General features: G+C 30.4%; 4 protein-coding genes across 4 annotated transcripts in view; 3 read left to right on the top strand and 1 right to left on the bottom strand.

Annotated features, from left to right (window-relative positions):
* The window catches only part of LOC126735035 (facilitated trehalose transporter Tret1-like), a 44,555-nt gene extending 35,180 nt beyond the window's left edge, over window positions 1-9,375 (bottom strand). Inside the window, exon 1 of the mRNA XM_050438908.1 lies at window positions 9,315-9,375. The gene's annotated coding sequence lies outside the window, so the exon portion shown is untranslated. The remainder of the gene's footprint in view (window positions 1-9,314) is intronic.
* Window positions 24-1,196, top strand: LOC126735214 (uncharacterized). The gene is made up of 2 exons (XM_050439166.1): window positions 24-154; window positions 638-1,196. The coding sequence occupies exons 1-2, from the start codon at window positions 24-26 to the stop codon at window positions 1,194-1,196; spliced, it is 690 nt and encodes a 229-aa protein (XP_050295123.1).
* Window positions 2,937-3,656, top strand: LOC126735212 (facilitated trehalose transporter Tret1-like). The gene has a single exon (XM_050439164.1). It carries the CDS (start codon window positions 2,937-2,939, stop codon window positions 3,654-3,656), a length of 720 nt encoding a protein of 239 aa, XP_050295121.1.
* A 95-nt stretch (window positions 9,376-9,470) lies between the features above and the next one.
* Window positions 9,471-13,782, top strand: LOC126735037 (facilitated trehalose transporter Tret1-like). Its single transcript, XM_050438910.1, has 4 exons — window positions 9,471-9,663; window positions 12,201-12,491; window positions 12,552-12,873; window positions 12,997-13,782. The coding sequence occupies exons 1-4, from the start codon at window positions 9,588-9,590 to the stop codon at window positions 13,706-13,708; spliced, it is 1,401 nt and encodes a 466-aa protein (XP_050294867.1). The 5' UTR covers window positions 9,471-9,587; the 3' UTR covers window positions 13,709-13,782.
* Window positions 13,783-22,666: the final 8,884 nt, after the last annotated feature.

Here is a 22,666-nt window from a genome sequence, read left to right as displayed (position 1 = left end):
TTATTTCAACTACCTTGAAAAGAATGGCAGCTATTGCATCTGTCTTGTTGCTATTTACTTTCAGCTGGATGCTAGAAAGTCATTCCTTTTTACTAATGAAAGGCAGATTAGATGAAGCAAGAAAATCTTTGGACATTTTTAGAGATACCGTAAAGTAGGGCTACTTTGTGACACTACAGCCTACTTTGTGACATTGCCACTTTTAACTAAAATTAATTTTTTTATCAGGTCGCTAAAAACGAGAGAACGATTTAAATTTCATATAACAACATGACAAAAGCCGGTAGCAAAACATCGCTCCTCATACCAGAGCAGAGTTGAAAATTAGGCAAGCAGGTGTTTTTCGATTTGTGTGGAAACTTTCTGTTGAGCGCAAAAAACCGTGAAAGATTTTTTAACTAAGGTAAGTGTATATTAAAGTATAATATGTTTGCTTGCATTACTGTAAAAATTATATACTTTCGAGTTTTTTTTTTATTTGTTTCTTCTATTTTTACGAAAAAAGTACAAAACGAGGAGCGACTTTGTGACAAGAAAATGTCACAAAGTAGCCCTTACTTGTTAAACAAAGACCAAAAAAAATGTTTTCTTTTAGATAAAATGCCAAGGGCGTATAAAAAAAAATTTGCTGCCGCAGCTACAAAAACTATACAGAAGAAACGTTAGCTGAAGCTCTTAATGATATAAAAAATAAACGGATATCATTACGCGGTGCTGCGGAAAAATATGGTATACATCGAAATACTTTATGGCTGAAAATTAAAGAACGGCACAAAAACAGGCCTGGACAACAAAAAGTATTTACCGACCAAGAAGAAGATGCCTTTGCCGCCCATATTATCACTGTGTCAACTTTCGGTTTTCCCGTAAGCACATTTGATCTAAGATGTATAGTTAAATCGTATATAGAACGCCAAGGCAAAAAAGTTAAGCCTTTTAAAAACAATATGCCAGGGCCTGATTGGGTCAAGTCCTTTTTGAAGCGACAGCCGCAGCTTTCACAGAGAATCGCGCAGAATATTACACATGCTAGGGCTGCCACTGATGAAGAAACTGTAAAAAATTTCTTTGATAATTTGGAGGCTGAGTTAGAAGGAATTGCTGCAGAAAATATATGGAATTATGACGAAACAAACGTTGTTGACGACCCAGGCCAGACAAAAATAATAACCAAAAAGGGGAACAAAGTACCCTGAGCGAATCAGAAACTCTTCCAAAGCCTGTACTTCTCTAATGGTATGCAAAAATGCCGAGGGTCAATTAGCTCCACTTTATATTAATTATAAATCTCAAAAATTATGGAATACATGGATTGAAAATGGACCCCCAAACGCGCGATATAATAGAACGGCTTCGGGATGGTTTGACTACCAAGTTTTTGAGGATTGGTTTTTAAATCTTATGCTGCCAATATTAAAACGGCAAGAAGAGCGAAAGGCCCTTATAGCAGATAATCTAAGCTCGCATTTAAATCAGCAGGTCATTCAAGCATGTGAAGCTAATAATATTCGCTTTATACCTTTACCTTCTAATACAACGCATCTACTCCAACCACTTGACGTGGCCTTTTTCCGCCCAATGAAGGAAAAATGGCGCAAAATGTTAAACGAGTGGAAGGCAAGCAACTACGGCAGCAGAGTCTCTTCCATACCAAAGGATGAATTTTTAAGCGTTTTAAAAAAGCTGATGAGTCAGTTAGAAGAAAGAGGACCTGATAGCCTAAGATCTAGTTTTAGAAAGACAGGCATTTATCCATTACATCGAAACGAGATCATGGACCGTTTATGCTCTCGTATTGTAACAGCAGATACCGAAATAGCTGAGGTTGTGGGTAATAGTTTTATTAATCACCTTACCAATGTAAGGACTGACGCAACCAAAGAGAGGCAGACCAAAAGAAGAAAGCGCGTAGAAAGTAGTAGTGAAAATATGCCATCTGCTCCCATTTCTGTTGAGAATACGCAAAACAACGGTGACCCTCAACCTGGACCCTTCGGCATCTAACAAAAGAAACGCCTAAAAAGCGGTCGAGATAATGGATCAATATCAGATAGTTCCAGTGAAAATCAGCACCAAATTAAATACATGGAAAGTGATGACAGTCCAAGGGATGAACATTTTTCCAGTGATGAAGATGAACGGGTACTTGAAGAAAGAACTATAGCCCAAAAAGCAGAAAAGTCAGAGGGAAAGTACGTCGTTGTTAAATGTGAAGGAAAGTATTTTCCAGGTCAAGTTATGACCGTATACAGCATAGGAGCGAAAGTAAATGTGAAGGAACGAATTGGAAAGCAGTGGAAGTGGCCTCAAAAGAAAGACGAGATATTTTATAGAAATGAGGAAATTATTATGGGCATAAATGCCCCAATTCAACGTTGAAGAAGAGCGTTATTTGACATTCCAGAGTTAAGTGATTTTGTTGTGTAATCACAGGTGTATCATATATTATTTACCACCAGTTTTATTACTTAGTTTTCTTTTGTTTAAGGTTACCTACACATTAATAAACATTTTGTTAATATTTTGCGTAAGAGTATTTAGACATGTAAAATAAAAGTTATTTTGTAATTATTTCTGTGTTTTTATCTATCAAATATCGTTATTTAAAATTTTAATATTATATATTTTTTGTATATAAATAGAGCATGGGTGTTACTTTGTGCCAAAAATGTATTTCACGTTAAATATTAAACAAAATGATCCCTGTCACAAAATAACCCCGACCCATGGGGTGACTTTGTGACACTTTATTTTGTTTTTTTCTCAAATTCTACTTCACATGTCGAGTTATCGATTTGAATCAAGAAAGAACAAATATGAAACGGTAAGTTGGTATATTTAAAATAATATTATTTGGAAGTTTACATGATTTATCATCAAAAAACCTAAAATATTGTCACAAAGTAGCCCCACTTTACGGTACTAATGATGTCTCCATGGAACTCACAAGAATTTCCAAAGTGATCAAAGAACAAAATGAGAACAGAGGCCAATGCTTGGAGCTGTTAACTGTTAAAAGTAACAGGAGAGCTCTTTTGATCGCTTTTGGTCTTCGTGGTGTACAACAGCTCACCGGAACTACCGTCATAATATTTTATTGCAAAAAGATTTTTGTCCAGTCTTCAAGCTTTTTATCACCAGCAGTGGGAACAATTATTTATTTTACTGTGCAACTCACACTATCCTTTGTAGCTTCGATCATAGTAGACTTTTCTAGACGAAGACCTCTTCTAATCATATCAATAATAGGGACTGGCTTGACATTGTTTCTTAATGGAAGCTATTTATATGCAAAAGATGGTCTTAAAGTGTATACCAGTAGTTACAACTTTGTCCCACTGTTAGCCCTGATCGGATTCGTAGTGACTTTTAGTATCGGTTTGCAGACGATACCGCTTTTGATGATGGGTGAAGTGTTTCCGACCAACGTAAAAGTATTCGCTCTATGCTCTGCTGATATTTACTATAGTGTGATAGTGACGATTATAAGTAAATTTTTTCATTGGTCAGAGAGGTCCTATAGAATGTATGTACCATTTTTTGTTTTCGGGGGTTGCTGTGTGCTAGGATTAGTGTTTATTCTAATGTTTGTACCTGAAACTAAAGGAAAGACTTTGGAGGTAATTCAGAAGCATCTTAAGAGGGAGAAGTTATAAGAGTTCCTAAATTAGTATATGTATTAAAAAACTGTATTATTATTAATAAAATTATATGTTTCTTATGAAAATTGCTTTTAGTTGCTTCAACTGCCTTAAAAAGAATGACAGCTCCTTTGCAGACAATTCTGATTTTGATGATGGGTTAAGTGTTTCAAGGAACAAAAAATGAATAAAATAAAAATTTTGTTTATGATTTAAAAAAAAAAACTTGGTTAGTAGCTTTGAACAAAGTATACTCGTGCTTGACATACTTTTATTAAATAACAAATTCGGCCATGTGTAGTACCGAAATTTGGGTTTTTCTCGCCTTATGCATCAATATTTATAAAAACAAATTATTAATGAATGAAGGTGTTAATAGCTCTTGTAAATTTGTTGACATCAAGCACTAATATCTGTTTAATGGTTTATTATTCGATTAGGTCTCGGGACGTCAGTGTCGAATTATGAAAATGATTCTCGTGAAAAATGAAATTTACATTATGATAAATAAATGAGTTTGGTGTGATTTTGTTGCGTAAATAATTTTCGATGAGTGAAGGTTTGCTTTAATGAAGAAATTTGGGGTTTTTTGTTAATTATAAAATAACATAATTTCAAATTAAAACAAAGAAGACGCAATACCACGAGGTTCTAAAGTTTAAATTTAGTTTTATATATTAAAAAACTGTTTTTGATTATTTGATATTTTTTTTGTAAAGATAGATACATTTTTTTACTTTTTCTTATTGTTTAAAATTTTGATTGGACTTTATCAGCAGTTTAATAGCCTCGAAACAATATAGACATTTTAAGATTTACAAAAATATGTACTTATTTTTTATTTTGACAGATTATCTCAGCTTCTTCAAGTTCCTTCTCAAGGGAAAGCCATTTCTTGTCATTATTTTATTATTAATGTTTCTATCAAAAACTACGGGAATAAATGAGAACAGGAAAAAATGAAATAAACACAAAAAAAAAACGAAACTGTATAATTTCAATGCGAGAGTAGAAAGAGAGATGGACGGCATTGTGGAACAATATGGACTTGTAAGAAAATAATGAAAAAGAAAAAATTCAATTCTGTAAAAAGGAAAAGTTTACCATCACAAACAAATTCTATAATCTACCATTCACAAGATTATACATATGAAAATCCTCTACACATAATGAGAGATCAATAATTTTTAATCGTGCACTTAATAATACTGAAGAACGTAACAAACTAAGGCATGATTTAAGCTTGCTTAAATATCAGACAACACACCTGTTGAAGAAAACATAGAACAACAGTCGAATAACATTACAGTAAAAATACAAAAAGCTACAGAGATGATCCTTGGATACAAAAAGTGCAAGAGTCGATGACCAATGCAATTCTGTATATGATAGAAGAAAACAGACAAGTAAAGGATAATACACTAAAATAAACTCCTGGACAAAATTATCGCACCACTTGATTTTTAGAGATTTTTTTTAATAAAAATAAAAAAATAAGCAAACTTATAAGCATTGTTAACTATGCATTATTAATTAACAAAAACAATTATATTCTATTTAACAAAACGAGATTTAAGTAACTAAATTCAATACAAAGAAAAGCATCGATTTTCACTAACTTTAATTTTGATACAAAAATAAAACAATAGACCCATAATGAATTCTTAATAACGTGTATTGCCACCTCTAGCTGCAATGACCGCTTGAAGTCTTCGCAGCATTCCTCGTATCAAATTATGAAAACTTTCCTGCGGATGTATTCTCACTCCTCACGAGCAGCATGTTCCATGATAAAGCATAAACATAGTTTTTGTCCAGTTCTGCTTTTTATACGAGAAAAGATATTATAACTGTTTTAACTGATATTTATTTTTATTTAAATTTTCTTGACAAAATAATTAGTGGTGCGATAATTTTGTCCAGGAGTTTATAATGAAATCCACAGAAGCATTCATCGCAAAATTAGAGACGCAAAGAACATAATTATGGTTATCTAAATAATATGAAGAAGCAGAAAAATTTGGCAGTTTCTCCTTCAACAAAAAAACAAAAAAAATAACGAACACTTTTCGGAAGGCAAGTACCTCAAAAATCACTAAAAATAAGCAGATCCTAAAGGAACCTCAGGACATTTGATGATTCCTGATTCGGAGTTGCACAAACCTTAACACCTAGCAAGTGCCTAAATCAAGCCACGGACTACCCATACAACAAGCAAAAGTCATATGTGCACTCTCAGTACTAAGATACCAAAAGGCACCGGGCCTAGACAATATACACGCTGAAGTGCTGAAACTAATAAACACTAAAGCTCTATGCAGACTTTTTAATAACATCCCAAATGACTGGCTAACCTACACCTTTGTTGCTATCCCCCAACAGTCATTCTTTCATTAGTGAATATACCAAAATTGTGAAGAAAGGTCTGGTGAAGTTCAGTTTGGTTTCAAAAACTATTTAGGCATGCGAAAGGCCCTGTTCTTCATGCAGCTGCTAACACAAAAATGCTATGACTAAAAAAAAGATGTTATATGTATGTGTATGATATGCTTCATTGACTACCAAAAGACTTTCGACAAAGTGAAACATGATCTTAATAACCATCCTACAAGAAACTGGGACCGATGCAAAATATATACAAATAATACACAAACTATACTAGAATCAAACTACAAACTCATGATTTACATTACACGGATAACATAACTATACGTAAGGGAGTTCGCTAGGGATGCGTATTGTCACCGCTTGTATTCAATACATACACGGAAACGATGTTTTAACTATCACTAGAGGATAATCCAAGAGGAATAGGTAACAATGGCTAATAGGTAATTGGTATTCCCATTAACAATTTAAGATTTGTTGACGATACGGCGATCTTAGCAGAGAGTATTGTGGGAATCTATGGTAAAGCTTCTATACGGTGTACTATCTCTTCCCATTGTTAACATAAACAAAAAATATAAAAAAGGTTGCTTGAGTAGGAGGATTAGAACTTGTTAAGTATTTTGATAGAAATTCTTCCTTTCTAGTTTTATTGATATAATATCGAAATGCCTATAAAAAAGTAATTACACACTAAGAAGATTTAATAACAAAATTGCTAGTTTCAATAATACCCAGGAAAAATCATGGTCCATTATCAATGATATTAGACGAAAAAAGAGTCATCATCCGCAAATTTCTTCATCTAAATTCTCTCCGAATGATTTAAATGAGTTGTATTGCTATATCGCAGAAGTGCAATCTTCTCAGCTTGATCCTGGACCAAATCTTTCCATTTATCTGTTAGGTAACAGGATCATTCTTTCATTCATTCTTTTGATGCCAGTAAATTCTTCGAAAAATTTTTCTGGCTATGATGACATCTTGATCAGGATTCTTCTCCATCCTAGCGATGCTGGACTTCAAGACCTTATGTGAGTCATAAATGTCTCTTTTGAGAGGGGTGAATTTTCCAGCATTCTTTAGCATGCTTTTGTTGTGCCTCTTTATAAAGAAGGTGTCCAGTAAACCTTTGTCCAATTTCTCTTCTTCCTTCTCTAGGTAAGCTCTAGATAGCTAATAGTGCGGCTCATCACGAATGCAAATCAAATCCTTTCCAGTTCTTAATTTGGCTTTTAAAGTGGAAAAGCAACAACTGATACTATTTTCTTTTATCTAGAAGATAATCATTAAAGTACAAATGCAAACGGCCATGAAGCAGTAATTTTCTGTAACTTGCATTTGACTGTGTCGAGCATTATGTGTTGTTCCAAAAAAGCTTGAGGTTCATGGCTATATAGGTGTGGCTTTCAATTGGTTAAAGTCTTACTTATGTGATCGTAGGCAGTGAGTATCCTTTAAAGAAAAAATCTCCGTATCATTGCAGAATAGTAGTATCCTTGGCCCTCTCTGGTTTTTGGTGGGGCTTAAATTTTGACCATTCATATTAATGCCACATTCTGACCAAATCAGTTTCTTAACCACGTCCTCCAAAGCTAATGTGAACTGTTTGGATGACAGAGTGTTGCTTTTCAGTGGGACCTGATTGGTTTTTCATATTTAAGTAATTACCTAGTCCTGTTAACTGATAATAAACCATTTTATGCGTTAGATGCATAGTAATTATTTTTCAGGTCCGATGTTTCTCACTGTCACCTTCTTTTTTGTACTTTGGATTCTTTTAGGTTCAAGTAGTATTTCTCAACGCTATTCAGGATTCGACTCCAGTTCGGAAGTCAGTTAGGAAGACAATTTATTTTTTCCCCAGATTTAGTCTTAAGCATTTCATGGCATTATTTGTAATTATGGTTTTGTTTGTTAGTGAGTCCTCCTTCTCTCTTGTATTATCTCTTAGTTGTTTTTTAATTAGTTTGTTAAGTTCCACATACTCTATTATACCCTTTTTTTTAGTTCAGCTGCCTTTGTTTTTTCCTATGTCGAACGAGTTTAGTTACAGGATATTATATGCGATTATATTAATTTTTGTTTATTGTTGTTTGATTAAGAGTGATCCAGGTCCATTTTTGAGATGTAGATGTTATGATGTGATGTTGTGTTCGCTTATAAAGTTCAAGAGTGTCTCTCCTTTTTCATTTTGATTGATTTTAATTTCGTCATTTTTGTATATGGTGGTGGGAGCATATACTTGAATAACTCTGAGTGTGGTTCTCTTGATGATGAGAACTACAAAACCAATTCCTGCATTGCGACTATCTTTATACAGAAAATGGTTGCTTAATCTAGTTTTTTGTTATTAGATAGTGTTTTTATGTTATAGATTTCTAGCCAGATTGTTGTTTGGTTCCTACAAGAGGGTTGTTATAAAAATTATATTAATATAGCTTAAAAGCTAAAATACATTTTATTAGTAATGAAAATTTATTAAACAATTTAAACATTAATTATCAGTAAAATATTTTAATAGTGGCTTCGAGCATTACTTTGAAAAATTAAACACACATAAAATACTAACCCAACCAATATTTATTTTTGATTTATATAACTTAATATTCGCATTGTTTTACTGAGACATTAGTTTAAACAAATTATTTCTAATTGCTCAAAGGTAAATATATACTAGAATAGGTGAGATACTTGTTAAGACCTCCCACAGAGCTGTTATCTGTATTATATAAATAAAATATGTAAGTTTTACAGGATGTTGTAAATTAAATGGCAAAAAATATGGTGGAAAAGTTTAAAAAATACTGAAAATTTAAATAGAAAATAAAAAATATAATTCTTTGTAACCAAAATTTTCATATTACTAGAAAATTTGATTTTAAATTTTATAATTAATTTGTCGACATTGGAAAGACAGAGAAGCTTTTTGAATATAAAAAAAATATTAATACAACTAACAATTTCTAATGGGGAATTTTAATGGTACATTTTTATTATTAAATTATCTTCTATTAAACCGATCACACACATTAATAACCATTTCCGTTGAGCATTACTATGGAAAATATTATCAACCAAATTAACTGTAAAAATAGGAAATAAAATGTATCAGTGCAGTCAACTATTAAGAGTACCAGTTACATAATTAGACCCATTTAAGGTAGGTAATTTATACATTTCAAAATTTATTTTGAAAGTAGTAACATTTATGAAACATTCTGATAGTGTTAATTTAAAATGTTCTGATTTTTTTATTTATTTAAAAAAAAAATATTAGTTTACCTTTAAATATTGTTCTGCAATTTGCACTAAATCCTGGAGGCTTAATTTCTATGGTACTAAACTGAGGGATAATTAAAACCATTTAAACTGTTATCGAACCAATATTGGCAGCCATTGTGTGTGATGACAAATTTTCAAAAATAATCATGGAGAACAATGGTTTTAAAAATGTTTATGTGAGAAAGTTTTACTTCTTGGTACTACGTGCGCCAGTACCAATTTGATTGTTTGTACTTCACCAATTTTGGTCTTTTTCGAGTTTTTTCCCTCAAAATGTTTAATAGGTTCCAATTTGATATTCGTAAAATCTTTGGAAGGAGATGTTATCAGTACTTCGCAGCAGTTTTCGGTAAGTAAAGTGTACGCAAGTTAATTTTCTATTGTGCAATAAAATTTAAAAAATGCGAAAAAAATTATTATTTAATTTTTAATTTGGTTCTTAATTTAATCTTTAAATACTATGAAAATATTGGGCATTTTGTTTTTTTTAATGAATTTTTTAATTTTTATGCTAAATAAATATTTTTTGGGATAGGTCTGATTATCTAATTGATAAGGGTCCATGTAGGTCTTGGTAAATGTTTATATATAATTTTTTCCATAAGGAAAACCCAGTTAAAATAAAATTAAAGAAAGACTTTTAAATTTCTCATATATATTTAAAAAAAAAATTATTCGTTTTTCCTCCTTTTAGCTTCTACTTTTTGTTTTTCATTTATCTTAAATTCAATGTGAAAAAATTTAGTAATCTAACTTTCATTATCTTCCTTTTAAATTTAGCTGACCGTTTTGGTTGGGAAGTATGTTTAACCATTATCAAGTGTAAACCAACAATGGACCAGACATAATTTAGTTTCTTAAATATATTTTATATTTAGAAAAGTTTACGTCATTTATACTTCGCTTTTATAATATATTATAATAAATTTATATTTCGAATCATAAGCTCTTTTCTTTGCACAATAAAGGTCTTGTCTTTTATAGACCCAAGTAACAATTTGCAGTCACCTAAGTTGAGATTACTCTTATTTTCACTAGTTGCAACATTGTTTTCAGTGCAAAATTCAGTTGGTTTTGCAACGACGTTTATTTTCGACCAAACTTCGACGTATTGCACCTGTATCGCAACTGTTGTAAAACTCTGCTATTTTTACAACGTATTTTTTTACTATAGACACAATTTTTCGAATCAAAAAAACCCAACCCAACCCAGTAAGAACAACGTTAGCGAATGGATTGCCTGATCGTCTATGTTAAGCATTTTTCGCTGTAGAAGGAGCTTTTTGACATGTTAAGAGTTTTAGGAAGAAGATGAAAAACAAAGGTAGAGAGAATAAGAGGAAGAAAAAATATTCAATTCAACATAACCTACTTAATCTATTTTTCTATTTTTATAATTCATTTTTTGCTTGGAATTATTGGGATTTATTATTTTCGTTTTACTTTAAAAAATGACGGATATAAAGACTTTAAATATTCTGCAACTTACTACAGACGCAAAAAAAACTTGCAATGGAAGCAAAAATGCCTACAACTAGCTTACCTAAAGTTGATATGGATTATGTAGAATCAATGGAAGTGGAGGAAGATAGCAGTGAAAAGATTTGTATTAAATTTTACATATTTAAAGTTTAAAATACTGGGTTTACTTTTTGTAAATGGTTTCCTTCGTGGTTTCTATATCCTACTTTATAGACTTTCTTTACTCAAGCGACTAACCAGTTTGAAAACAATGGTAAATTTCATAAAGTTTTATTTTTTAGGATTTATATAGCAGCAGCAGCAATAAGAACTCAGAATGTAATAGACGAAAAACAATGAAAAACACAAAGTCACGGTCTCACAACATTTACTTAAAGCTACACGTGTTTCGCTCTATTCAGAACATCATCAGGCCTTAAAAAGCCACTAACGTTGGCAAAACAGTAAATAAACATGGATTACTGTTTTGCCAACGTTAGTGGCTTTTTAAGGCCTGATGATGCTCTGAATAGAGCGAAACACGTGTAGCTTTAAGTAAATGTTGTGAGACCGTGACTTTGTGTTTTTCATTGTTTTTCGTCTGTTGTATACGTCGGTCTCTTTGTGAAAAATGGATGAGATTTTCTTATCAGAATGTAATGTTAACATTACATTCTGGGTTTATATTTTTCGAAAAGCTTATGATTTTTTTTTGTAAAAGTTAAAGTTTGTAAAAAAACGTGTTGCATACGGGCATTAAACTGCAAACAATAATTAAAATATTAAAATTTTAGGTTAGGTCCATTCGTTCTTCCTCTTGCTTCAGGCCAACCAGCGACAACGACAGCGGGTTTCTTATGTAGCCAATAAAAAAATTACTTATTATTTTTTTTTCGAAATGCGCTTTAAATTTAAAACATGCGTATTATTTAGGGCTAAAATAACATCTTTGCCCAGTAAACTATGTTCCGTTTATAAATTAAGCGCTTGGAAATCTTTCAAAACGGATATTTTACTCGTATAATTCACTATATTAAACTACATACAAAACAAATATTAATAAGGACTGTTCAAAAGATGGATTAAAAAGGTTTTATTTTTGGAGTAGTTGCCTACTGGAGTTATCTACTAGTTTATTGTTAAAAAAGTAATTCTGTCGTTATGGCGTCCATCTGTCCAAAAATGCGTAACTCTAAAAACATTGCAAAAGCGTTTAGAAAGTTAACGGGTAGTCACTGCGTAACGTTGAGACAACCAAAAAAATCTCTTTCAAATTGGTGTAAATCGGGGTTGTCTCTACGGTTAAGACAACGTAACAATGCAACGTTGCGTTGCAATTTGCAATGTTGTCGCGTCGAAAAATTGCTAATTAGGGACTTTCTTATAGTTATTAATAAGATGTTTAATAGTATAAATTACTTTCAGGTTCTCTAAGCATTTTATCCTCGGAAATGCACTTTGGATGGCCCTCATCATCCCTTCCACAACTCACCAATAATGGAACTTACTTCATCCAAGTAACCAAAGAAGAATCCTCCTGGTTAGCAGTGGGCATCTTTCCAGGAATAGTGTTTGGTGCGATCTTATCCAACTTTCTGGCGGACAAACTGGGACGAAAAAAAATTATATTATTATGTGCTTTACCACTGTTTATCAGCTGGGCCACTTTGGCGATGGCAAATTGCTTTTATGTCATGTTTCTTGCAAGATTTTTAGGTAAGTTAAAAAATATAGCCTTATATAAGTAATTTTATTAAAAAAAAAACATATTTTAAGGTGGCATGGGAGGCGGGCTAAGTTTCTCCACCGTTCCAATGTACTTAGGAGAGATCTCCGAGCCGCAAATTAGAGGATTCTTATCCTCCCTTTGTCCAATATTCGTCGTGACGGGGATTCTGCTTATTAATTTGTTTGGAATTTACTTACCAATTAACGAATGTGCCCTTTGGGCTTCCTCGATACCTTTATTAATGTTCTGCACGTTTTTTTGGATGCCTGAAAGTCCTGTTTTCCTTATGACTTGCGGAAAGTATGAACAAGCGGTCAGTAACTTAAAAATGCTTAGGGGAAAAGAGGAGGGAGAGAAGGAGTATGTAAGGTAAGAATAAATGCTTTCACTCTTTTTAAAGATCATTATTTAAATTCTCTATCATTATCGGGAGTATCTGGAAATGAGACTTTTAACGAAGAACATTCATTAACTCACTTTTATTAATTTCAGACTGACCAAGGACTTAACAGAGACTATGCAGGAGCAAAAAAAAGGTCCCTCAACCTTCTTGGACCTATTTAGAGTTCCAGTCAATAGAAGAGCTTTGATTATAGCTCTGGGTCTACGTAGCGTACAACAATTCTGCGGTTCTACCGCGATAACTTTTTACTGTAAATCTATTTTTGAGGAATTCGGTGGAATTATCAGTGGAAACTCTGGAACAATAATTTATTTTTCTTTGCAGATGGTTTTAACTATCGCAACTTCTTTGGTGGTGGATAAGTTTGGTAGAAGACCGATATTTATTGTTTCCTTATTAGGAACTACCATTACTTTATTCATGATAAGTATTTATTTGGTAATAAAAGAGCATACAGACTGGGATTTAACAAGTGCAAGTTCAGTGCCTATATTAGGGTTGTTGTTGAATATCGTGTTTTTCAGTATAGGGGTTAGAAATGTACCATTGTTGGTTATGTCTGAGATATTTCATCCTAAAATTAAACCACTGGCCCTATGTTTTGGAACAATTTATTATGGGATTTTGGCTATCGTTGTGACGAAATTTTATAATTTAACCAACGAGTTAGTTGAAATGGCTTGTCCAATGTTTGTGTTTGCTTTTTTATGCTTGATTTGTTTGGTGGTTTATTATTTCTTTGTGCCGGAGACTAAGGGAAAGACTTTAGAAGATATTCAGCGGATGTTAAGCGAGGATTAGTTTTAAGTAACACTATTTTTATTTATTTATTTATTTATTATAAATTTCGAATGTAATATAAATATCTGATGTAATGGTGAAGTTTTCGGAAAAACCTATATTTTAACAATATTTATTTTAATTTCAAAGTTTATTGCAAATTTTGCCGCAAATAGGGCGAGAGAAATAAGAAAATTAAATTTTTTGAATGTTGCTTTTTTTGGGTACAAAAATATTGAAAGAAAATACATTCTTACAGGCGTAAATAGAGATGGTTCACTTGAAATAATTTAACATAAATATACATATTAAGGTAAATGGAAAAGATGTGTAGCAGGTTTAGGGTCTCAAATAAAACTGGCATTGTTTCAATAGAAATGTCGACGTTTCGTACTTTATTTAAGATGCCTGAAGATGGTCTAAATTAATACCGAAACGTCGGTATATTTTCTGGAACAGAACCAGTTTCATTTCAGGTCCTAAATCTGCTACACTTTCTTTTCATTTTAAAATAACTTAAAAATATTTAAAATTAAAATGTCTTTTTTTTAATTATATTTTAGTCTAGTGTAGCTTAGTTGATAGATACCCAAGACCGAAAATTAAACGGATACTATTGTAATTTTAATGTTTTATCATCTTATTAATCCCTTTTTTATACTACATCGAAATATAATTAATTTACTATAATTTAACATTTACATAACTTACGCTCTTTTTTTTCTATTTCTGTTTTAAATAATTAATTTTATCAAATAAAAAAACAGAAAAATAACCAAAAAAGCTTATTAGGATGTCTTGGTAATTTTAAAAACTGTCAGACAATTAAAAAAAAATATGTTTTTAATTTTTTTTTTAAAAGAGGCATAAATAAATAAGAAAAAATAAAAAAATATAAGCATAAACAGACGCTTTATAAACAATCCACTTGAAACAAAATAAGTGTGAAAATATTATAAAATTTTATTGTCTTGTATCCTTAAATTAAATTTTTATATTTGATAAATCTACCGAGCAAAAAAAGGAATTTGGTTTAATTTTAATGTTTCGAATTCTTATTTATCACGATTTACAGAAGAATTTTTTTGTGTTTTTTTATAATAATTTTACGAAAATTCAACATTAACCAAAATAAAAAAAAAGAAACTATAAGTATGTATTTGTCCAAATACAAATAAATGTCTAAATAAAAAAGAAAATATAATATAATGGTAAAGTTCCTGAAAAAAATATATTTTTTTTAAATTTTGACCTGTAATTTCAACGTTTTATCATATTATTAACCTCTTATGCAATTTTTTGTCAAAATTTAATTTGTTTACTAAAATTTTACATTTCCATAATTTTTTAACTTTTTTTGATTTTTTTTCAATAACAAATAATATTGTCAAATAACAAAACATCAAACAATAGTCATAAAAGCTTTTTAGGAACTTTTGGTAATATTAAAGGGTGTCAGAAAATTTAAAAAAGTATTTAATTTTAGGCGTTCTTCATTTTTTTTTAAAGAAGTATAAACAAATAAAAAAAAATTTACTAGCATAAGTGAACGCTTTAAAAATATTCCATTTGGAACAAAATACCTGTAAAAATTTTATAAAACTCTTGTCTTATTTTATTAAATTAAATATTTTTTTATTTGTTAAATCTACTGGAAAAAGAATGTAATTTAATTTTAATGTTTTGTATTCTTGCAATAGATTGGTATATTTTTTTAAGTCAATCACTTGTCGAGTGAACTCTGCATTTTTATTTATTTTTAATAAATATTAATTTGAAATTACTAGTAATATTTCTACACTTTTATATTATACAATCATGTACAATCAATCAATGCTTTATTGTCAAGAAATTGTTACAATTTGTAGACAAAGCTGTAAAACAAAAAAGACACAAAAATACAAACAAAACACAAATTAAGAAAAGAAAAACAAAACAAAATTTAAAAAAAATATAAGTAAATAGAATAGAATATCTACAATATATACAAATTAATACAATTTTAGAATTCTAAGTAGTCAAAAATATTATTATAAATTAGACAATTTAATGTATACAATGTCAAAAAAAAAATCATTAAAAAATGTTTAAAAATATAAAAAAATTATAAAAAATCCTAAAATAGCTACATAAAGAAGTATACCTAAACATGTACAGATAGTAAAAATACATAATTAGTTAGTGCGAAATTTCTAATCAATGATTCCAAAAAAAAAATCGTTAACTGTGTAAAAAGCTCTCTCCAGTAAGAATGCTTTAAATGCTTTACGAAATGCAAAAAAAGATGTGATGGATTTAATTTCCAATGGCAGATGATTGTGCATTTTTTTTGCATTATATAATATGGAACTTTTCACCATCTCTGAATGTGGGGTAGGCAGGTATAGATCATGTTCAGTGTTTCTAAGTGGATAACTATGGGAAGGCCTATCAGATGCTGAACCGTGTTTGCGTATTAGACAAACGGACTCAAATATGAATAAAGATGGAAAAGTTAATATTTGAAATTTTTTGAAGAAATGTTGGCAATGACTTCTGTATTTAAGTCTCAGTGTATAACGTAAAGCTCTCTTTTGTAGTCTAAAAATACGGTCAAATTGAGTTGCACTACATGTACCCCAGAATGGAAGGACGTTCGGCCCCAGAATCGAAGGTGCGATTCAAAAAGGGCAAAATAAACTGTTCTAGAAGTAGACAGGCTAAGCTCCTTAGAAATTGATCTTAACGCAAAACAAGCGGAACTTAATTTTTTTGATAAAGAGTCAATATGTGTGTCCCATTTTAACGAGTTGTCAACAGTTAGCCCTAAAAACTTTACAGAATCAACTTCGTCAATTGTTGCGTTACCAAGTACAAAAGATTGCAAGGTATTTTTATAGGACAACTTTTTAGTTTTGGAAATGTTGAGACAAAGGAGATTAGAGTCGCACCATGATTTGATAGTAGTTAAATCACTTGATACGGTTCTATGAAGTGTAGAAATATCCGGATTACTCCAGATAAAACTAGTATCATCAGCAAATAGACAGACTTTACCGTTAATATTAAGATTAGCAATGTCATTGATGAAGATAAGAAACCAAATAGGGCCAAGTACGGAACCTTGAGGCACTCCACTTTGTATTGGCTTGCAAGAAGACATAATTTTACATTTTACAATTTTTATATTTTACATTTACATTTTTTACAATTTTTCCTAATACCCTTACCAGGTCATTTTAGAAATAATATGGCTGATTTTTGGGAACTAAATTTAAAAAGTATAGGGGAGAGATCCAGTCACCTAAAAGTTTCACATGTAGAACTTAAATGAGTGCACTAGGAGAGCCACTAATAAGTGGTAAGTTTAAGATATTAACTAGAAAATTGCACAAATTTACACAAAAAAAATGCAAATTATAAGGATCCTATGAATTATAAGGAGGAGAAAATTCTATAGTAAATGACTTTCAGAAACACTTTCAGAGAGTATAATCAATTTGCTTAGACATTTTCCTGTGTTGTTACTTTTGTTAAAAAACCGTTATAGCCTATACTCTCGTTGTTTAGTAATTTGAGGAATTCAATAGGCGCTAAATCGGGTCCAACCATTTTCTTATCTTTCGCGCTTTTTATTGCTCTAGTAATTTCTTCTGTAGCAAAAGAGATCCTAGACAAGTATTCCAAATTATCTTGTAACTGAGGTCTATCATCGACAAAGAGATTGCTAATATATTGTTCCCAAATAGCTCTATCTCTGTGTGTATCATGAAAAAATCTTTCCTGAAATTCATATTTCTTTAGCTGCTTGGAAGAAATAAAATGGTTATTTTAGTTCCCTGGAAAGGCAGAATAATAATTTCATTTATCTGAAAAAATAGCAAAAATAGTTAATTTATAGATTTTAAATTCATAAAAAAAATGTGTTATTTTTTCAGGCAGTTTTACTACATAAACAATTTCTCCAGCAAATGCATATTTCTTCAATTGCCTGGAAAAAATAAAATAACCATTTTAGCTCCTTGGAAAAAGATAAAAAATAACCTCATTTATTTCGAAAAATGACAAAAAACAATAATTTATGGATTTGACATTTATAAGAAAAAAAATTGTGTAATTTTTCCAGAGTATTATTATATTAAAAATATCTATTGACCACGTTTTTTTTTTTAAATATTTTGTATGTCTTTTAATTTTTTTTTAAATGAAAATCGACAATAACCAAATCATCTAAAATGAATGGTCAAAGTGTATAATAAATATACCAAATACAAATAAATTTCTAAATAAAAAAGCAAACAAAAAATGATAATGGTGAAGTTTCTGAAATTTTTATTTTCAATTTTGACTTATAAAATATGATTATTTATTATTTAAAAAGCAACTTTATGAAAAATGAAACAAAAGGTCTGTATATGAAAATTAAAATAGATATTTAAAAAAACATTAAAATATATATTTTTTTAACGCATTTTTTATTATATTTGAAATATTTGCTTTAAATTTCTCGTTAACAGAATGTTTTTAGAAGATACTATTTCCATTTCCAAAAAGACGTATTAGCTTCTTCTTACCAGAGTTATACACCACCGTTTTTAGAATATTCTAAAAACAACATTGAAATCTAGCAATTTGTTATGAACATAATTGAAATAAAAATTTAACAAATATGGCGAAGTTTCTGGAAAATTCACATGTAAACCTTATGTTAACTTCTTACCTTTATTATAATCTTAAGAGAAAAGTGCTTATTTCTTTGAATTTTGTTGTTGTTTTTTTTTGTACAAATAGAATTGCAAAAAAATTTTGTAAAAAAGAAATTAACGGAATTTGTTCAGAATATACAGTTTTCAAGAAGTCATTCTTCTTTGTAAATAAATATATAATAAATCTTTCCTATTGAAGTTAAAAGTAGACAATCCATAAATATTCTATTTAAAATTCTTCTTATTTATAAGAATAATAGTTGATTTTTTATACGAATTTTAAAGTAGACATTAATCATATAATGTCTACTTTATCCCTTATCATACTCGTTCCTTAAACATATAACTTGCTGCATAAAAAAATTATTTGAAACGTTCTCAGATTATTCAATATGAATTATCATATAATTAGTGTTTCATCGTTTTCAAAAATTAAAATTTTATTACTGTTAAGAATTGACAGACACTGGAAAAATAGCGATGACGTTGACAGTTGGCACTTTTTAACTTTAAAAACACATGAATACCTTTATTGTTTATTACCAAAGAGCTTTTTTACAAAATGGGTGCTTTAAATAAGGTGGTACAACATCTGTCAATAATGAAATCGATATCCGACATGTCTTATTTTTTATTTCACTTGATTTTCACCAAAATGTAAGGAAGATTTTTGTAAATATGTTTAATTTTATTAAGACTAGTGTAATTTAATCAATAAAAACTTTTTTTTACATTTATTGGCGGTTTACATTTCAACTTCCCATAAACATTACACAAAGAATTTTTTCCAACAATTATGCAATTAAGTTTATATTAAAAAGCAGACTTTATTTAACCCACAAACGTGTTTAAATTATTACTTTTTGTTGGAAAACTGATAACTTATCTATAAAATAAACTACGTTTAAACTATATACCTTGTGTTACCAAGTACGGTGTTAATTATCAGAAATAATTATTAAAAAAAACTTGAGATTAAACTTGATAATTCAGGCATTAACAGCGGCTTATAAAGCATTTGAGCTGTACATTATTTTATTTTTGTTATTAATGTTATCGGATTAGATCATTAATTGGCTATTATATTCATCTATATATGGTAAGAATAATAAACGTTGTTCAGAAAATTATATACCCAAATGTATTGAGATTAATTGATTGTCTGGGAGAATGTTTACAAACAAAAACCTTTTTATATATTGGTGATGGTTAATGCGGTAACTGATGTGATATATTAATTCATTTTTTTATACAGGGTGTCCCGGTTCATGTAGAAAATCTCTGGGATCCAGGTAGAACATCGAAAAATAATACCGAAAGTTCCTATAAAAAAAATTCCTACAGGCCTTCTTTACGAAGATACAGCCTCCTAAAGGACGCTCCTGGAAATTGGTTTTTCATAAATTACTTTTAAACTAGCCCGTACAATTTAATAAAAATTTTAGGTGATGAACACTATTAGGGACCTCTTAAAATGACATCCTTAAAATACATTTACCTTGTTTACTTTACCAGGGGCGGAGTAGGTTGTACACTTTAATGCGTATATTAAAAAAAAAAAAAAAAAAAAAAATACTTTTATTACCATTCAAAATTATTAAACATTATTACAGAATATACAAAACAAAATTCCATGAATATACAAATAATTCAAAATTACAACAATTTGTTTGGTAATCGGAGTGCAACGCGATTTTTATAAAAAAAAACCGATACACATGCAAGTACATAGATTACTTGAATATGTGCTGTACACCCCGTGTTCCTAAATAAACTATTTTCTAAAAAACATAATATTATGTATTTACAATAAGGTCCATACCAAAATCAAAAGGGACAATATGTGCATTTTACAATGAACTAGTGAGTGGCTATGAAGCTGGGCAAAAAGAAAAACAAAAAAAAACAAAAGAATCCAAAGACGAGCGAGAACGGTATAGGGGCGAGCACGGGGATAACACCCTGTATGTAAAAGTTAAAAAAAAATAAATTTGGATGCCTTGAACCCTAGGCTAAAAAAAAGGTACTCTTGTTCATTATCGATAAAATGAACCGTTTTGGAGAAAAAAAAAATAAACGAGCCAATGCTTTTTTTTAAATTTTTTTTAAAATGAGATAAGTACGCCAGTTATTCAAAGGCCAGAAAATTTCGATGTAAGTCATTTAATTTAAAAAAAATACATGTTCCTAAAAATACAGTGGTGTCCTAAAAAATACTTTTACAAAATATTTCTTATTTATTATACGTTTTTTATTATTTCTTTTTTGCTATTCTTAAGATAAAAACTAAACATAAAAAAAACTAAAAAAATAATGTAAACCAATTGTATTGTACCTGACTTATTTATCGGAATTTTTGCATTTTTGAACGCATTATTGTTACAAACGTTATTGTTTAGTAAATACCTATAATTTAAACCTAATCTTTGTCAACATATTCATCCTTTATTTGATAATATTTTTTTAATTTTTGTATTTCTTGGTAACTTTTAATTTAAATTACGTCTAAATATGGAGTTTACTTTTATTGAGTATGCAGATATGCATCTTATGTATGGTCTGGCGTCTTGCAAAGCATTGGAAGCAAAAAGATTGTACGAAGAAAGATTTCCCAATCGCATTATTCCGGATCAGAAAACATTTCAACCTGTTGATTAACGTCTAAGGGAAACTGGTAGGTTTCTGTTTTCCACTTAATGAGGTAATACTATTAAATTTCCTTAATGCAATTTTAGGATGTTTTGAAAAAAATAAGAATAATGGTGATCGGAGGAGAACAGCACGTACAGTGCAATTGGAAGAAAATATTTTAGACGCTGTAGCTGACACTCCTACAACGAGTACTTGAAAATTAGCCGCTCAGCTTCATTCGTCCAAAAAAATTGTACATATGGTACTTCAAGAACAACTGTTGTACCCATATCACTTACAAAAAGTGCATGAACTACTGCCCAGAGATTTTGCTCCTAGAATACACTTCGCAAACTGGCTGTTAGATCAGCAGCGAAATAACCCTAACTTTATCAGCACGATTCTTTTTACGGATGAAGCAAGGTTTACCAAAAATGGAATTGAAAACTTACATAACTCGCATGTATGGGCTGATGCAAATCCCCGTGATACTATTATTTCTCATCATCAACATCAATTCCAATCAATAAATATCTGGGCAGGAATTATTGGCAATTTCTTGATTGGGCCATTTGAACTGCCACCACGTTTAAACGGAGAACTTTATTTGGAGTTCCTCCAGAACAATCTTCCAGATTTATTAGAAGATTTGCCCCTTGCAACCCGCCGAGATATGTATTTTATGCATGATGGAGCCCCACCCCATTTTAGCTTTGCTGTAAGACACCACTTAAATAATACTTTTGAAAACCGTTGGACAGGTAGAGGAGGACCTGTTGCTTGGCCTCCTTGGTCTCCCGATCTAACGCCATTAGATTTTTATCTATGGGGTCACCTCAAAACCTTGGTGTATTCCACCCCAGTCGATACTCGGGAAGAACTGCTCCAAAGAATTACATTTTATTGTGATAATATAAAAAACAATCTTGGGTTATTGTGGCGAGTGCAGCAGTCCTCGATTCGTCGTGCCCGCGAATGTGTTAGAGTTCACGGAGCCCACGTCGAACCTACTTATGAAGTTTTTAATAATTAATTGTTTATTGCTCGTATTGAAGAATTTAACTTTTGTTTACATATTTGGTTTTTGGCATTTTTTTGTAAGTTGTTTTTTCTAATTTAAAAACATACACTCATCATAGGTTTTTTTAAATTATTTTGTAAAAGTATTTTTTAGGGCACCACTGTATTTTTAGAAACATGTATTATTTTAAATTAAATAACTTACATCGAAATTTCTCTGTTCTTTAAATAACTAGCGTACTTATCTTTATTAATTTAAAAAAAATAAAAAAAAAACATTGGCTCGTTTAATATTTTTTTTCTCCAAAACGGTTCATTTTATCGATAATGAACAAGTACCTTTTTTTTAGCCTAGGGTTCAAGGTATCCAAATTTATTGTTTTCAGCCTTTAACATACAGGGTGTTAAAAATATACGCATTAAAGTGTACAACCTAGTCCGCCCCTGGTAAAGTAAACAAGGTAAATGTATTTTAAGGATGTCATTTTAAGAGGTCCCTAATAGTGTACATCACCTAAAATTTTTATTAAATTCTACTGGGTAGTTTAAAAGTAATTTATAAAAAACCAATTTCCAGCAGCGTCCTTTAGGAGGCTGTATCTTCGTAAAGAAGGCCTGTAGATTTTTTTTATAGGAACGTTCG

The sequence above is a fragment of the Anthonomus grandis genome, chromosome 4 (assembly GCF_022605725.1).
Source record: "Anthonomus grandis grandis chromosome 4, icAntGran1.3, whole genome shotgun sequence".
In the NCBI taxonomy this organism is placed as follows: Eukaryota; Metazoa; Arthropoda; class Insecta; order Coleoptera; family Curculionidae; genus Anthonomus; species Anthonomus grandis.
This window is presented reverse-complemented; position numbering and strand designations above follow the sequence as displayed.

Excerpts from the sequence above, each read along its gene's own strand:
- LOC126735214 (XM_050439166.1), top strand. The coding sequence starts at position 24 with ATGGCAGCTATTGCATCTGTCTTGTTGCTATTTACTTTCAGCTGGATG. Across the intron at positions 155-637 it reads ATTTTTAGAGATACCGTAAA|CTACAAAAACTATACAGAAG; the intron begins GTAGGGCTACTT and ends TTGCTGCCGCAG.
- LOC126735212 (XM_050439164.1), top strand. The coding sequence starts at position 2,937 with ATGGAACTCACAAGAATTTCCAAAGTGATCAAAGAACAAAATGAGAAC.
- LOC126735037 (XM_050438910.1), top strand. The coding sequence starts at position 9,588 with ATGTTTAATAGGTTCCAATTTGATATTCGTAAAATCTTTGGAAGGAGA. Across the intron at positions 9,664-12,200 it reads GTACTTCGCAGCAGTTTTCG|GTTCTCTAAGCATTTTATCC; the intron begins GTAAGTAAAGTG and ends AATTACTTTCAG. Across the intron at positions 12,874-12,996 it reads GGAGAGAAGGAGTATGTAAG|ACTGACCAAGGACTTAACAG; the intron begins GTAAGAATAAAT and ends TATTAATTTCAG.